Source organism: Hypanus sabinus, chromosome 2 (assembly GCF_030144855.1).
Source record: "Hypanus sabinus isolate sHypSab1 chromosome 2, sHypSab1.hap1, whole genome shotgun sequence".
Lineage (NCBI taxonomy): Eukaryota > Metazoa > Chordata > Chondrichthyes > Myliobatiformes > Dasyatidae > Hypanus > Hypanus sabinus.
Genome location: NC_082707.1, coordinates 126,547,187 through 126,562,144, shown reverse-complemented (window position 1 = coordinate 126,562,144; position 14,958 = coordinate 126,547,187). Strand labels below are relative to the sequence as shown.

The 14,958-nt window shown below is 39.3% G+C and overlaps 1 protein-coding gene across 6 annotated transcripts in view; it reads left to right on the top strand.

Moving 5' to 3' along the window:
* pcnx1 (pecanex 1) overlaps positions 1-14,958 on the top strand; it is a 244,729-nt gene that overhangs the window by 210,532 nt on the left and 19,239 nt on the right. For all 6 annotated transcript variants that reach the window (XM_059954533.1, XM_059954503.1, XM_059954493.1 and 3 more), the window contains 5 exons: positions 694-909; positions 3,095-3,348; positions 8,554-8,784; positions 10,625-10,725; positions 13,549-13,699. In XM_059954533.1, coding sequence (XP_059810516.1) covers positions 694-909; positions 3,095-3,348; positions 8,554-8,784; positions 10,625-10,725; positions 13,549-13,699 — 953 coding nt within the window. The remainder of the gene's footprint in view (positions 1-693; positions 910-3,094; positions 3,349-8,553; positions 8,785-10,624; positions 10,726-13,548; positions 13,700-14,958) is intronic.

Genomic DNA, 14,958 nt, shown 5'->3' with positions numbered 1-14,958 from the left:
TGGGTTGTTAAGACAAACAATATTAACTTAGTATGTCATAATTAACTTAACTACTGAGTAAAGATCTTCTGTGAATTCATTGTATATTTAATGAGCCCACATTAATACACACTTTGCTGCATTAATTTGCTCACTTGTAAGAAATAATTCTATTTTCTGTTTCAACAAAGGCACTTAAACAGGTTTAAGTATCTTTGTTGAAATACTGTAGAAGGAAACATAGTCCTAGTCCTAGATATGTAGATATTCATATCTACAATAAATTCTGCTGCCAATATGCACATCATGTCCTCTGCACTTTTTTTGTAACATCATGGCAGTAATTGAGAACATGGATCATGGAGGTTATGGGAAGTGAATTCAGTACAACTACTTAATGGTGAGACTGCAAGAAAAAATGTAAAGGATATATTTTGCAAATTGACATATTTAAAACTACCTTACAGCTTGAAGTCTTCATTTTGTATTCCTACGTGTATCTCAGACTCCTCTACACTTAGATTTTTTTTACTGCTTATTTACATTTCTGGTATTTGGATTGTTCCAATGTGAATTTTTTTTATAGACTGCTGATTTAAAAAATGATATCATGCCTGGGCAGCAATGAAAGAATTGTAACTTTTTGAAGGTCTTTGAAAATCTAATTGCAGATCAGGACATGCTGCCTTTAACAGTGTCTATCATGTTTCGTAGGCTCAGATGACAACAACCTGAATTCTATCTTTTATGAGCATTTGACAAGATCTCTGCAGCACAGTCTCTGTGGGGACCTGATGTTGGGACGCTGGGGCAATTTCAATACTGGGGATTGCTTCATTCTTGCTTCTGACTACCTCAATGCATTGGTTCACCTTATAGAAATTGGAAATGGTCTGGTCACCTACCAGCTGCGGGGCCTGGAGTTTAGAGGTGAGAGACCAACCATCTGTTGTAATATTGCTCATCTCTCTCTAATTAACGAGCAAAGTGCAGAAGCCTAGAAATTTTAACACATGACTCTTTTTTTCTCTCAGCGCTGTATGTGTGAAAATCAGTTACTTCCAGACTACCACACTGAAGTGCAACTGGGCACTGACAGGTGTGAATTATGCATCGGTGATTTCTGTGTCAGGCAGGCACTGAGTGATATAATTTTTCATGCTTGAAAATTAAGCTTGTTCTCAGGTGTTCCTATTGCTGGTGCTCTCAGAATAATAATATTGTGCCTTCCCTAGGTCAGGTCCCTGCCAATACTAGGACACCACTCTAAGTTCTTCATGGTTTGGCACAATATAGCAGCACTCTACTGCCCACCTGCCATCCCACACCAAAATTTAAACAAGTTGAACAAACCCTCTGCCTACCTCTTTCCCTCTCAGCAACTTCCAGTGTTCCTTAATAACATGCATCTAGCCTAATTTGAATTCTGCTCGTGAGAGCCAGGAACAGAGTTTTTGGTGTGTCATGCAATGACCTTTCAATGGTTCTGTCATGTTGCCAATGGATTTCAAAGCAATACCTACTTTCCTATCCTTGCATTTAGTGAACACTGCAATTTTGCTGTTAATTTTTAGGAGCAAAGCTTTTTCAGAATAAATTTAAATTGGAAGCAACTTTCGTTTCTCATTTTCATTCTCTGACTATTCTGTGAGGCCATATTTGGGAGGCCACATCATAAGAACCAGCATCCTGCTCTGTCTTGGAGAGGTGGAGGAGAGTGACATGGTAGAGCTCATTCTTGTTTATATCTCACTCTCATTCTAACATACAAGAATGAGCACTTGACTCCATTGATACCCTGGTTGAGATAATCTGACTGAATGAAAAACATGAAATCAATATTGAGATTGTTTTACTACCTATCTGTGCTGCAATATGCATTCCTATGGATTCTGGACAATGGATGTATTAATTATTTCTGCTTTAGCATGTCTTTGAATTGTAAACCATCTAGAAAGAAAATTGTGTTTATGTAGACCCTTTTACATAAAGTGTGCCAAAACACTTTGAGTTTGTTAAATGTCATTGGAGTGACAACTGAGGTAATATGATGGGTAGTTTACTGCCTGATCCCACAATGAGGTAAATGACCTAATTATTGTTTTAGGGGATGGGTATAGATTGACTAAGGATAGCTATAAATTTATTAAGAGAAGTCTCCTTGGAATGCTATCATCAAATCTTTAATGACTACATGAAATACCAAATGAGGTCATGACTGTTTGGTAGGCCATTTCTGAAAGAGACTGCCCTGCATTAAAGTGCCAACAATTATTGTATGCTAAATCTTCTGGTCTATGACTTGAGCTTGTCCATGTTCAAAGAGAACACTGTTACTTCACAGCCAGGCCAAATCAGAGTGCACACTATGTCAAACAATAAATTATAAGCATGTGGGCAAAGCTACAGCTGCGGTCCTTAAAATAAATGGGACTGGCATTATGTTACATAGATGAGAATTTACCAGAAGCAGTTTCACTTCATTGCTACATGAGTTGATCTCATGAACAGCTTATCTTGGGAAAGGAAATATTTGTCAAAGGCTCTATGGACAACTTGAGAAATAGTTTCATACAAGAATGCTGGAAGAATTCAGCAGGCCGGGCAGTATCTATGGAAAAAAGTAAGCAGTCGATGTTTCAGGCTGGGACCCTTCATCAGGACTGATGGAGGGTCTCAGCCCGAAACCTCAACTGTACTCTTTTCCATAGATGTGACCTGACCTGCTGAGTTCCTCCAGCATTTTGTGTGTGTAACTTGGATTTCCAGCATTGCAGACTTTCTCATCTTGAGAGTGTGTTTTTTGGGTAGGATTGGAATAAGCTTTGGTTTGATGCCTCGTATCCAGTTAGATAGCCGGCACTGAATGTCATAAACCCATCATTAATGCTTTTAACATTTTTGGCGACTACAGAGATGTTAAAGGGTTATTGCATGGAACACGAAAGACAATTGTGGGCCAAACTTTGCCCAGCAAAATTCAAATCAGGCCAGGACCTGTCATTGTGGAATAGAAGAAGGAGCACATTAAGGAATGACTGTTTGGGAATAAGAAACAGTCCCAAATCCTCTACCTATTTTTAAAAAATACTATGATCATCCTTTTTTCTTCCAGGCACCTACTGTCAACAGAGGGAGGTGGAAGCAATCACAGAAGGGGTTGAGGAAGATGAGGGATTCTGCTGTTGTGAACCAGGTCACATTCCTCACATGTTGTCCTTTAATGCTGCTTTCAGTCAGCGCTGGCTTGCTTGGGAAGTTCTGGTCACCAAGTATGTGCTGGAGGGCTACAGCATAACTGATAATAGTGCTGCTTCCATGCTACAGGTGTTTGATTTGAGAAAAATCCTTACAACTTACTATGTTAAGGTAGTGTATTCAAACATTCTGCAAATTAACAGCCAGTAGTATGAAATTGCATTGAACTGTTTAAGCTTGTGCAAGTTATAGTGGCTGCAGTAAGCCCATTTTTGGAGTGGTTTATGGATTTTTAAATACAGTATGTTGGAATACAGATTTTATATTTTCAGTGCAAGAAAAGCTTTATAAAATTGTTTATTTGTCTATTCCTTATCTCCCCATTATCTCTCCACCATCATTCCCACAGACCTGATCAGTAAGCTACAGAACCTGAGCCTCTGTACCTCCCTCTGCAATTGGATCCTCAGCTCCCCAACTAGAAGATCACAATCTGTGCGGATTAGTAATAATACCTCCTCCTTGCTGATGGTCAACACTGACGCACCTCAGGGTTGTGTGTGCTTAGCCCATTGCTCTACTATCACCATACCCGTGACTGTGTAGCTAGGTATAGCTGAATTGCCATCTATAAATTTGCTGATGATAGAACCATTGTTGGTAGAATCTCAGATGGAGATAACAGGGTGTTTAGGTGCAAGATATACCAGCTAGTTGAGTGGTGTCGCAGCAACAACCTTACACATAATGTCAGTAAGGCCAAAGAGCTGATTATGTACTTCAGGAAGGGTAAGACAAAGGAATACAAATCAGTCCTTAGAGGGATCAGAAATGGAGAGAGTGAGCATTTCCATGCTTCTGGGTATCAAGTTCTCTGAGGATCTAACCTGGTCCCAACATATCGATGGAGTTAGAAAGTTAGCAAGAAAGTTACTATGTTTCATTAGGAGTTTAAAGTGATTTGGTTTGTCACCTAAAACACTCGAAAACTTCTCCAGGTGTGTTGTGGAGAGCATTTTGACAGGCTGCATCAGTGACTGGTGTGAGTGGGGGGAGGTGCTACAGCACAGGATCAAAAGAAGCTACAGAAAGTTGTAAAATTAGTCATCTCCATCTTGGATTCTAGCCTCCATAGTATCCAAGACCTCTTCAAGGAGCAGTGCCTCAGAAAGATGGTGTCCAGTATTAAGAACCCCCATCACCAAGCACATGTCCTCTTAGGCAGGAGGTACAGAAGCTTGAAGGTACATACTGAGCGATTCAGGAACAGCTTCTTCCCCTCTGCCGTCCGATTCCTACATGGACATAGAACCCATGAACACCAGCTCACCTTTTTTTAAAAAAATGTATGTTATTTCTGTTTTTGCACTATTTTTATTCTATTCACTTTTTTCTGGTGGTGTATTACAAGGCTCCCCTTTAGGTTTCATAACACTTCAGTCAGCATTTTATCTTCAATTATCGCTTACAGGTGAGATGAATTTGAAGGCATTGGAGGTATATCTAACTTGGTTGACTTAGCATGGTAAATTTCCCTGGGAGAAGGCACAGATTAACGGCACCCAATCAAGCACCACTTGTTAAGTGTACTTTGCTCTTCTTTAGTGGTAAACAAGCCCTGCTTGAAATGGGAGAAACAGGAAGATGGGAAAAATCTAAATCACAAGCACACAGTACTGATACAAAGCACCTTCTGTGACAGGATTAACTGGCCACTTGCCATGGTGATTAGAAAGTTTGTTTGAGGTTTAGATTAAGCCTTCATAAAGTAGGTGTACTGAAGAGGGTAAAGTTGGAGATCTAGCCTCAAATAAGGGAGCACAGTTGCAGTTCTGTAACTGATAGTAAGTTAGAGGTGTTTGGCTCTGGGCCTGTACTCTCTGGAGTTTAGAAGAATGAGAGCGATCTCATTGAAACCAATTGAATATTGAAATGCCTAAATAGAGCAGACTTTGAGAGAATGTTTCCAATAGTAGAGGAGTCTAGGATCAGAGAGCACAATCACAGTATGCAAGGGCATCCCTTTAGAACAAAGGAGGAATTTCTTTAGCCAGCGTATGGTAAATCTGTGGAATTCAGCTGTGAAGACCCAGTCAGTAGGTATATTTCAAGTGGATGTGCATAAGTTCTTGATTAGTAACCCTTACGAAAGGTTACAGGGAGAAGGCAGGTGAATGGGGTTGAGAGGGATAATAAATCAGCCATGATTGAATGGCAGAGCAGACGTAATGGTCTGCAATGCCTAATTCTGCTCCTATGTCTTATGTTATCATCTAGTTTATACAGCACTAACTAAATAAGAGAACATTACAGATGTGTGCAGTCCTTTCATTTTGAGATCTCTGATGAAATCCAGTCAGTAGCAAGGAACAATCTACTGTGTCTGCTATGTCATCTGAGCAACCTTATCCTTTCTATCCATGACAGAAAATTGCTGTACTCTGTGTACATTTTTAATAATTTGACATGATCAGGGTTTTTGTGGTTAATGGAAGAAATTCTGCTATAATATGTTGGTTACTTCCTACAAAGTGAAATGCAATAGTGTGATGAACTCAACAACTCTGCACGCTTTGAAAGGGAGAACACAACTACAGCTGTGAAGATCCCTGCTGCACCTGATGACCCTGTGATCTCCGTCTCAGAGGCCGATGTTAGGCTGTCTTTAAAGAGTGAACCCTTGCAAGGCGGAAGGTCTGGATGGAGTACCTGGTGAGGCTCTGAAAACCTGTGCCAACCAACTAGCGGGAGTATTCAAGGACATTTTCAACCTCTCACTGCTACAGGTAGAAGTTCCCACTTGTTTCAAAAAGGCAACAATTATACCAGTGCAAAAGAAGAATAACATGGACTGCCTTAATGACTATCGTCCGGTAGCACTCACATCAACAGTGATGAAATGCTTTGAGAGGTTTGTTATGACTAGACTGAACTCCTGCCTCAGCAAGGACCTGGACCCATTGCAATTTGCTTATCATCACAATAGGTCAATGGCAGACACAATCTCCATGGCTCTTCACATGGCTTCAGACCGCCTAGACAACACAAACACTTACATCAGGATGCTGTTCATCGACTATAGCTCAGCATTTAATACCATCATTCCCATAATTCTGATTGAGAATTTGCAGAACCTGGGCCTCTGTGCCTTCCTCTGTAATTGGATCCTCGACTTCCTAACCAGAAGACCACAGTCTGTGCGGATTGGTGATAACATATCCTCTTCGCTGACGATCGACACTGGCGCACTTCAGGGGTGTGTGCTTAGTCCACTGCTCTACTCTCTGTATACACATGACTGTGTGGCTAGGCATAGCTCAAATACCATCTACAAATTTGCTGACAATACAACCATTGTTGATAGAATCTCAGGTGGTGACGAGAGGGCGTACAGGAGTGAGATATGCCAACTAGTGGAATGGTGCCGCAGTAACAACCTGACACTCAACGTCAGTAAAATGAAAGAGCTGCTTGTGGACTTCAGGAAGGGTAAGACAAAGGAACACATACCAATCCTCAGAGGGATCAGAAGTGGAGAGAGTGAGCAGCTTCATGTTCCAGGGTGTCAAGATCTCTGAGGATCTAACCTGGTCCCAACATATTGATGTAGTCATAAAGAAGGCAAGACAGCGGCTATACTTAATTAGGAGTTTGAAGAGATTTGGCATGTCAATAAATGCACTCAAAAACTTACATAGTTGTTCTGTGAAGAGCACTCTGACAGGCTGCATCACTGTCTGGTATGGAGGGGCTACTGTACAGGACCAAAAGAAGCTGCAGAAGGTTGTAAATATTTGTAGGCTAGTGCTCCATCTTGGGCACTAGCCTACAAAGTACCCAGGATATCTTTAGGGAGCGGTGTCTCAGAAAGGCAGCATCCATTATTACGGACCTCCAGCACCCAGGGCGTGCCCTTTTCTCATTGTTACTATCAAGTAGAAGATAGAGAAGCCTGAAGGCACACACTCAGCAATTCAGGAACAGTCTCTGCCTCCTAATTCCTAAATGGACTTTGAAGCTTTGGACACTTGCTCACTTTTTTTAATATACAGTATTTCTATTTTTGTAATAATCTATTCAATATATGTAATTGATTTACTTGTTTATTATTATGTTTTGTTTTTTTCTCTCTCTGCTAGATTATGTATTGCATTGAACTGCTGCTGCTAAGTTAACAAATTTCACGTCACATGCCAGTGATAATAAACCTGATTCTGATTCTTAGAAGCTGGATTTTGGTCAGAGTAGTTGTGTTTTCACTCTGCATTTGGATAAGCTTTATTGAAACTGAGAGGACAAGAAGCTGACAACAGTGATTGGCAGCAGAGTATTAAAGTTATGGAAATAATTTGTCAATTAAAGCAATAAAAATGTAATCCTACGCAATGAGAGTAGACAGTATATAAGTACCTTATACAACAAGTTGGAGGATTCTGTATTTACTGAGATAAGAGGGACCAATCAAGAATCTATCTTTATGATATAACCATTTTGTATGTTTGCATTTATGTTCACAAGAGAACATAATGTAAAATAGAGCATAATCAATGAGAAAGATAATAAGCAGCAAAATTATGTGAAGAGGTAGTTACACGTGATAATTTTATTTTAGTCTTTGTTGGCTATAGTTCTTTTCATTTGGGAGTATTCAGGAGCTGAACTGTAAAATCTCGGCAATGTATTGTTAATGTGCACTTTTGACGAGCAGTAGGATTTATGTCAAGTCAGATGGACATTGTTCAGATATTTTCAGCTATACTACACCTGGGAGAGCTCAAACCACTTCTCTCGAAAGGTAGAACCCTTCTCAAACTGTATTTGCCATTACTGCTGATGAGCAGAGCAAAACAAGGATTGTGGGAGAAAGGAAAAATAGCTCAATAAGATTAAAAGCAACAAGGTGGCTAAGTATTTAATTCTAAAAGAGTTCATGCAAGTTAATACTTTATTATGGTATAAGTCCAGCACTTTTAGGAACTAGAGGTGCTAAACTAGCAGATTTTCTGTATGACTGAATGATGCTCCTATTACTATCCAAATGTTTTATTTCATTTGTTTTACAACTATGTAATTCCAGTGGATATAAGAGGAGTGTTAAATATGTTAGCAATCCAGCTGCAGACCTACCCATACTTATAACCCCTGATGTTCCAGCCCCAGCCCCGACTCCAGCCCAACCTGGCCACACTCTGGACTCTCCACTTGCATTTGGGATCAATGTGCAAGTTTCTATGATTTCCAAACTATTGGATGCTGGATTATCAAGGTTTTACTTTAGGAGGATCATTTTTATGTAGCTGTTTCTCTGTTGGAAAAGTTACAGATATGTAACTTAAATTGTTTCACCTTTTTTCACCTTGTTTTGTTCATACCTAGAGTATCTTGTTCTATGTAACAAGTTCTCCCAAGCTGGAGGACTGGCTTGCAAATGAAACAATGCAGGATGGGCTTCGAGCATGTACGAGTCATAATTATGTGGATGTGGACCCCACCTTTAATCCCAACATCGACGAGGACTATGATCACAGACTGGCTGGTGTATCAAGAGAGAGTTTCTGTGGAGTTTACCTAAATTGGATCCAGTACTGTTCTTCACGAAGAGAAAAGGTATTGGCTACAGCACCTGCCTGGCTGGCAAAGGGATTTGGTAGTAACTTTCAAAATTGAATTGAATAAATACTAACAGAGATCAATTGCAAGGGAAGGAGGGAGAGGGCAGGAAGTTGACCAACTGGATTGCTCTTAAAAAATTCTGGGGCTGCTGATAGGATGGAAAGCATATTTCTGTGGTGTACTATCATGATGCTGTGATCAGCATTTCCTGGGCATACTGGGCTGCAAGGAAACAATATGAGTCAGCTGCACCTTCCCTTATTCCCTGTCACGCCCACTGTTAAACTTGAACACATGTGAAGTCATTACCCACGCGAGGTCATGAGTCGCCTAAACGCAGTGATACCCTCTCACGCCAGGGATCACTGGTTGGCTTCAGGTAACCGGCCACCTCGTGCAGCTGGCGGGAAGTGCCGTTGTTACTGGCCTGGAGCACGGACAGATGGGCGCCGCCTCTAAACCTGCTTAGCACACTGAATGTTCGTGGGGAACCCGGTGCTAAAATATTCACAGACGACCTAATTCGGGCTCAGGGTTTTGTAAGTAGCAGAGCAGCTACCTCGCTGCGATCTACTGAAAGTCATCCCTCGAGCCAAATTTTTGTTGGCAGATAGATCCTACCTACCTACAAGGGGGGCAAGTGCACGCCCTGTCGCACTCCTCGCTTGGTCAATTGCTTTCTCTGGACTGCAACCGCCGTGGCCCCGGTATGGGGACCTCCAGCCCTTACCTTGTCCTCTCACTGGTGTGTTGCAATGATTTTATATGTTCATACGAGCAAAAATATGCGCTGTGTGTTCACTATCCAAATGTTACTTAAAACGTTATGATGCTAGTGACTTTTAAATGAGTTATAATTGACTTATCACTATATTCATGCAAGGGAAAATATGCACAGTGTGTTTAATATTAAATTCGTTAGATAAACCCTTTTAGAAACGAAATTGAGTATATTAGCCACTTATAAGTGACTTCTAGTTGATTTATCACCTGTATTCCGGTCGTGATTAACACCCCCCCCCCCCCCCCACCCACCCCTCTGTCAGCCGGTCCTCAAGAATATTGTCAATATTCAACTGGTCCTTGGTGCAAAAAAGGTTGGTGACCCCGATGTATGATTCTCTAGCCTTTCTTTCTACTCAGTTTTTGTCTCTCCAAGTTTTTCCCAGTCAGTAGAAGCACATTGATGCAGACTTTTTATTATTTAGATGGCTATACAGTGACTTAGCTGCTAGTGATGTTCCTTTTGAAGATGTACTTGAGTTGCATGTGCAGTTACTTTTTGAATTCAGTTGCAATTATTGAACAGATTTTAACTAGGATTCCAGGCTTAGTTCCTGCATGCATTATAATAATATACAGGACACACAAAATGAAAGCTGCAAGCAACAATCTTTTGGCTAAATTATGTGGCTAATGGGGAAATTTTAAAACCCCTAGATATTTCCTAATCCCTTATGTGTATGGGCTTCCATGTAATGTCCAAAATAACAAGTCTTGTGCTGAAAAAGAGAAGTTTACAATGACGAGATTTAAAGCTTGATAGTGGTAAATTGATGCTTTCTGGCAGATGGGTAGTAGAGTATTAGGTAACAATACAATAAACTACATAACTAGCATACTTTTCAAAGTTGTTTTTTAATAACCTCGTGAGGGCGTCTTACATGTTTTAGCATCCTGTAGCTCAAGAATCGGATTTCCAGTTGAGAGACTGAATGTTTTTTTTCATTTTCATCTCATGCTGATATTTTTAATAATTAAAATGCACCTAAGTGGGAGTCTGTGAATTTAATTGATACATATACTGACAGCATGTTTTTCTGAACATTTTCAGCCTTTGCCTTCAGAGAAAGATTCTCCATTGGTGATTCTGTGTTATGGGCTCAGTGTGCTGGGGAGGAGAGCTCTTGGAACAGCTTCTCATCATATGTCCAGGTGCTCATTTAATGATCAAAGAATGATAGATTATGCACTAGTCTTGGAGTTCTGCCGATCAAATTATACATGCACGATTTTAAATATAAGTGTTTGCTAGTGGAGGACTGGTTGATAAGCTCCAGCTACGTCAGGCTTATTATCTAAGCCTTAGTTTGCTTCCAGATGTGGTAATTATGAGTCAAACAATATTGTGAAAAACTTAGATTTCAGATATTAGAATAAGTTGGGAAGGAGACTGTGGTGCCGCAATTTGTTTTAATTCATGAGAAAAGAAATTTACTCCAGAAATCCAGCAAAATATTGTCCTGATTATTCAATAGATCTTTCATTTCAAGTTATTTTGGATTGTTCAGTTCAAACTGCTCAAAGTACTGACCAGTTAGTTTAAAGCCAACATCTGTGGAAGGAGAAGCATTTGATGTTTTATCTTCAGGAACCGTCATCAGAATTCGGGAAATAAAAATAAAATTTAGTTTTCAATGGAGGAAGAATGTGTAAAGCAAAGGGAATACCTCTGGTGACCCAAAAGTCTTAATTGGGAACAGTTACCAGCATATTAAGCCACTTCGTGCATATACTGTAAGTGTGCTATAGTATGTGCCTGGCAGACTATACTGCACAAATAGAACTACAAAAGCTCTGCAGATGCTGGGGTCAAAGCAACACGTACAATATACTGGAGGAACTCAGCAGGTCAGGCAGCATCCATGGAAACTAACAGTCAACGTTTCGGGCCAAGACCATTCGTCAGGACAGGCAGAAATGGCCAATTCAGCCACAGAGAAGAATAAGTGAGCTATCTAATATAGGACATTCGATGAGTCTAGAGGGCTGTAATGTGATTAAAGAGAAGATAAGGTGCTTTTTCTCGACCTTGTGTTGGGCCCTTTTGTAGCAGTGCCAGAGGCCACAGACAAATAAGATGGTGTGGAAGTGGTATGGTAAGATGTTGAATTGCACAGAGGGCCCAAACTGGGTGCAATTAGAAATGTTACAAGTTGATTTACTGACTAAAGAATCAAGTTATACCTCGGGTCTGCAGCCACAATCTTCCGTTGATCCCCATATGCTTCTGCTGATACTGGCTGCTCCTTTCAGGAAATGTGGCTATCCTGTAGGTTCTGCCCAACTCCTACAGTATTACTGGAAAATTGGCATACTCTAAGGTTAAGTGGACATTCTACAGTATATCTAAAAACAAATTGTAATTCCCATACTAAGTACGACAATGAGGAGCTGTTGAGGATTATGATTATGAGGTCTAGCTTATGTGGAAAGCAGCCAGACCAACATGAACTCTGGGCTGCAGAGGGGCTGAATAGGTCCAATTTACAGGCTGGAAATGGTCCATGTCTTGAATGTTGTGCACCACGGATTTAGGGGGTTGACTGGATAAAGTTGGAAGGTGGTGTACTATACAGATTGAAATTTTTACAATTTATACTAATAATTTCTTTAGGAATTGGATGGGTGAGAAATTTTAAAATATGTTGTAGACACCAAATTGGGAAGTTACGTTAATGCAAAGGAATAATGGAACAAAATTCAAATTTAAAAAAACTTGCAGAATGGTATACTAATTAGAAAGAAAATTTCAATACATTTGAAATGCTACTTGGTCAGTGACCCAGACTGATTGGATATTGAAACTGAACTACATGGAAGTAGTTCATATAGAGGAGCTGGGGTGGGGGGGGGGGGTATTACTGGATACAGAGGCACAAATTGTTTTAAAATAATCAACGCTGGTTAACAATTTCATTTTTTTAAAGCAGAACATAGAGTAAGAATTTAAAAAAATTAGTCCTTCATTTTTGTGAATTTCAGTAGAAAAGATTATCAGTAAAACTTACGTAGATACAAATTGCTCCTGTTTATCATGTGCTCATTGTAAGTGTTAGAATTCCTCTAGTAATTGAAATAGGGCTTGAACTGAGGTTTTGCTTTGGAGGAAATGAGATTTTACAAGTCTTGCTGTGCAATCTCTCCAAGAGAAAATTTTATGCTGAGATTTTTGGAGGAAGGATGGTTCTTATTGCTGTCAGAATCCTATATATTTAGTTATATTTAAAATCCTCTAAAATACTCCTACAATTCTGATGCTAACTAAATCATACTAACTTTGTGATCATGGCCATGACAATGTTGTGTTCACTGCACGCTGGCTGCTATGTTTAAAATCTCTGCTTTAGAACAGATTATGTGACTGCATAAATCATTTTACCTACTGGTTTGTGAAAACTAATAGAATATAAAATAGATAGAAGTTAGAAATAGCAATGATTTTAAATATGGAAAGAGCAAGTATAACTAATTTAAAGTTGATAAATGCTATAAAATTCTGCTGAAATTCTGAGAGCCTATGCATGCACATAAATATATTTGAAAATTCTAAACTGAATTTCATCTTTGCAGGTCCTGATAGATCTGCCAACATTTTTTATGTCGGTATTCCTTTTAAGACTTGGCAAAACCGCAATAGTGCAGAGCCAATCATTTCAACCACGTAATTTGTGCTAGCTATTGAATTCTCAAGAATCTGACTGACATTTCTCATTTTACTGTTGACATTTCCCATCTCTCTACTTGTATTGATAATAGTGGATTTAGAAAACACTTCTTGGGCTTCACAGTATGATGCAGATGTAATCAGGGATCTAACTGGAAAGAGGACTTTGCAACTTATTATTGAGCATCATTGTTCAAGCACAGTGCAGTGCATTTATTATGATCCTTTTGTGAAATTTATAACCATTAAGTTTAGTGCTTATAGTTTTCTAAACATAACAGATAATGAATATCTCGCATGTTTCTTTTTAGCAACCTTGAATCTTTCTTGTATGGTCTGCATGCATTGTTCAAGGGAGATTTCCGAATATCCTCTGTTCGGGATGAGTGGATATTTGCTGATATGGAGTTGCTGAGAAAAGTGGTAGTTCCTGGAATACGAATGTCACTTAAGCTCCATCAAGTAAGCATGAGACTTTTTTGGAAGTTTTAATTAGTGTGGTCATCATTATCACTACAAGTTGGTTTTCTGTATCCAGGTAAATACTATATATACTAAGTAACCAAATACATTTTTAACTTAAATTGGACAATTGAAACTTGCTTTGCTAACCAGTTCAAATCAAAGTAAGTTTAACCAATTAGCCCTTGATGGGACAAACTTAAAGATGGGGACTAAGTCGATTAATTCTTTGTTACCAAATGATCAAATGGGACAAGTCATGTACTGAACATAACTGACTACAAATTATCCACTAAAGTTAAGGTCAAGAGTACACAGATACTCTTAATTGACAAGATATGTAACAAAAGTTGTATTCTGACAACAGATGATGAACAAGAAAAGCAGGACAGAAAGGGCACTGATAAATGCTGAATGTTAACTGGAGTGGTAATGTGAGTCTAAAGTTATAAATCCCTAAGAACACTTGAAGAATAATTCTATTGATTGTTCATTACTTAATGCCTTGGAGTGCCAGTTCTTCAAATATTCCTGGTTTGAACTTAAATGTGTAAATGCTCTCTATTCCTTCAGTCATTATCAGTGTTCAAATCCTGATTAGGTTATACTGTATATCCATTACTCAGCTTTGCTTCCCGTTCTTTAGCTAAATTCCAACCTGTTTCCTTTAAATTTTGGTAGATGGGCAAACGCTTCTTAATAATATAACACTTAATGCATGACAACACAGGTTTTTCAAAGCAGGTTTCATTATATTTTTGTGAACATTGGTAAGCAGTGCAGATTCCAGCAATGACATAGAACAAGTCATCCAAGATTAATGTTCTTGCATCTTGCCGCTTTGGTTCAGTTTCCTGGCAGTCATTTGTGGGACATGCAATCGCATGTAATAGTTGCAGGCTTCCTCTGGCATATATTTTGTAGCTGGTGAATATTACAAATGTCGTTATAATGCTTGATTAAATATTTTTAAAGCCCATCCAAATAATAGGCACAATCTAAAATCCACAATTTGGCACAGTAATCCTTTTGTTATGGATTTCTAGTTAGAAAACACTTATCCACCTCTACCCTCTGCCTTAATCTTCTAGAGTGGTCTGTTGTACAAGATGTTGTCAAAAGCACTGTTAAACTAATCATTCAGTCTACATCAATTTCTGAAAAACACATGATCACTTTTGTGACACATGATCTCTCCTGTTGGTCACTCAGCATTTGGAAAAAGTGCCCATATGAGCACTTGAATTGCTTAGGCCTAA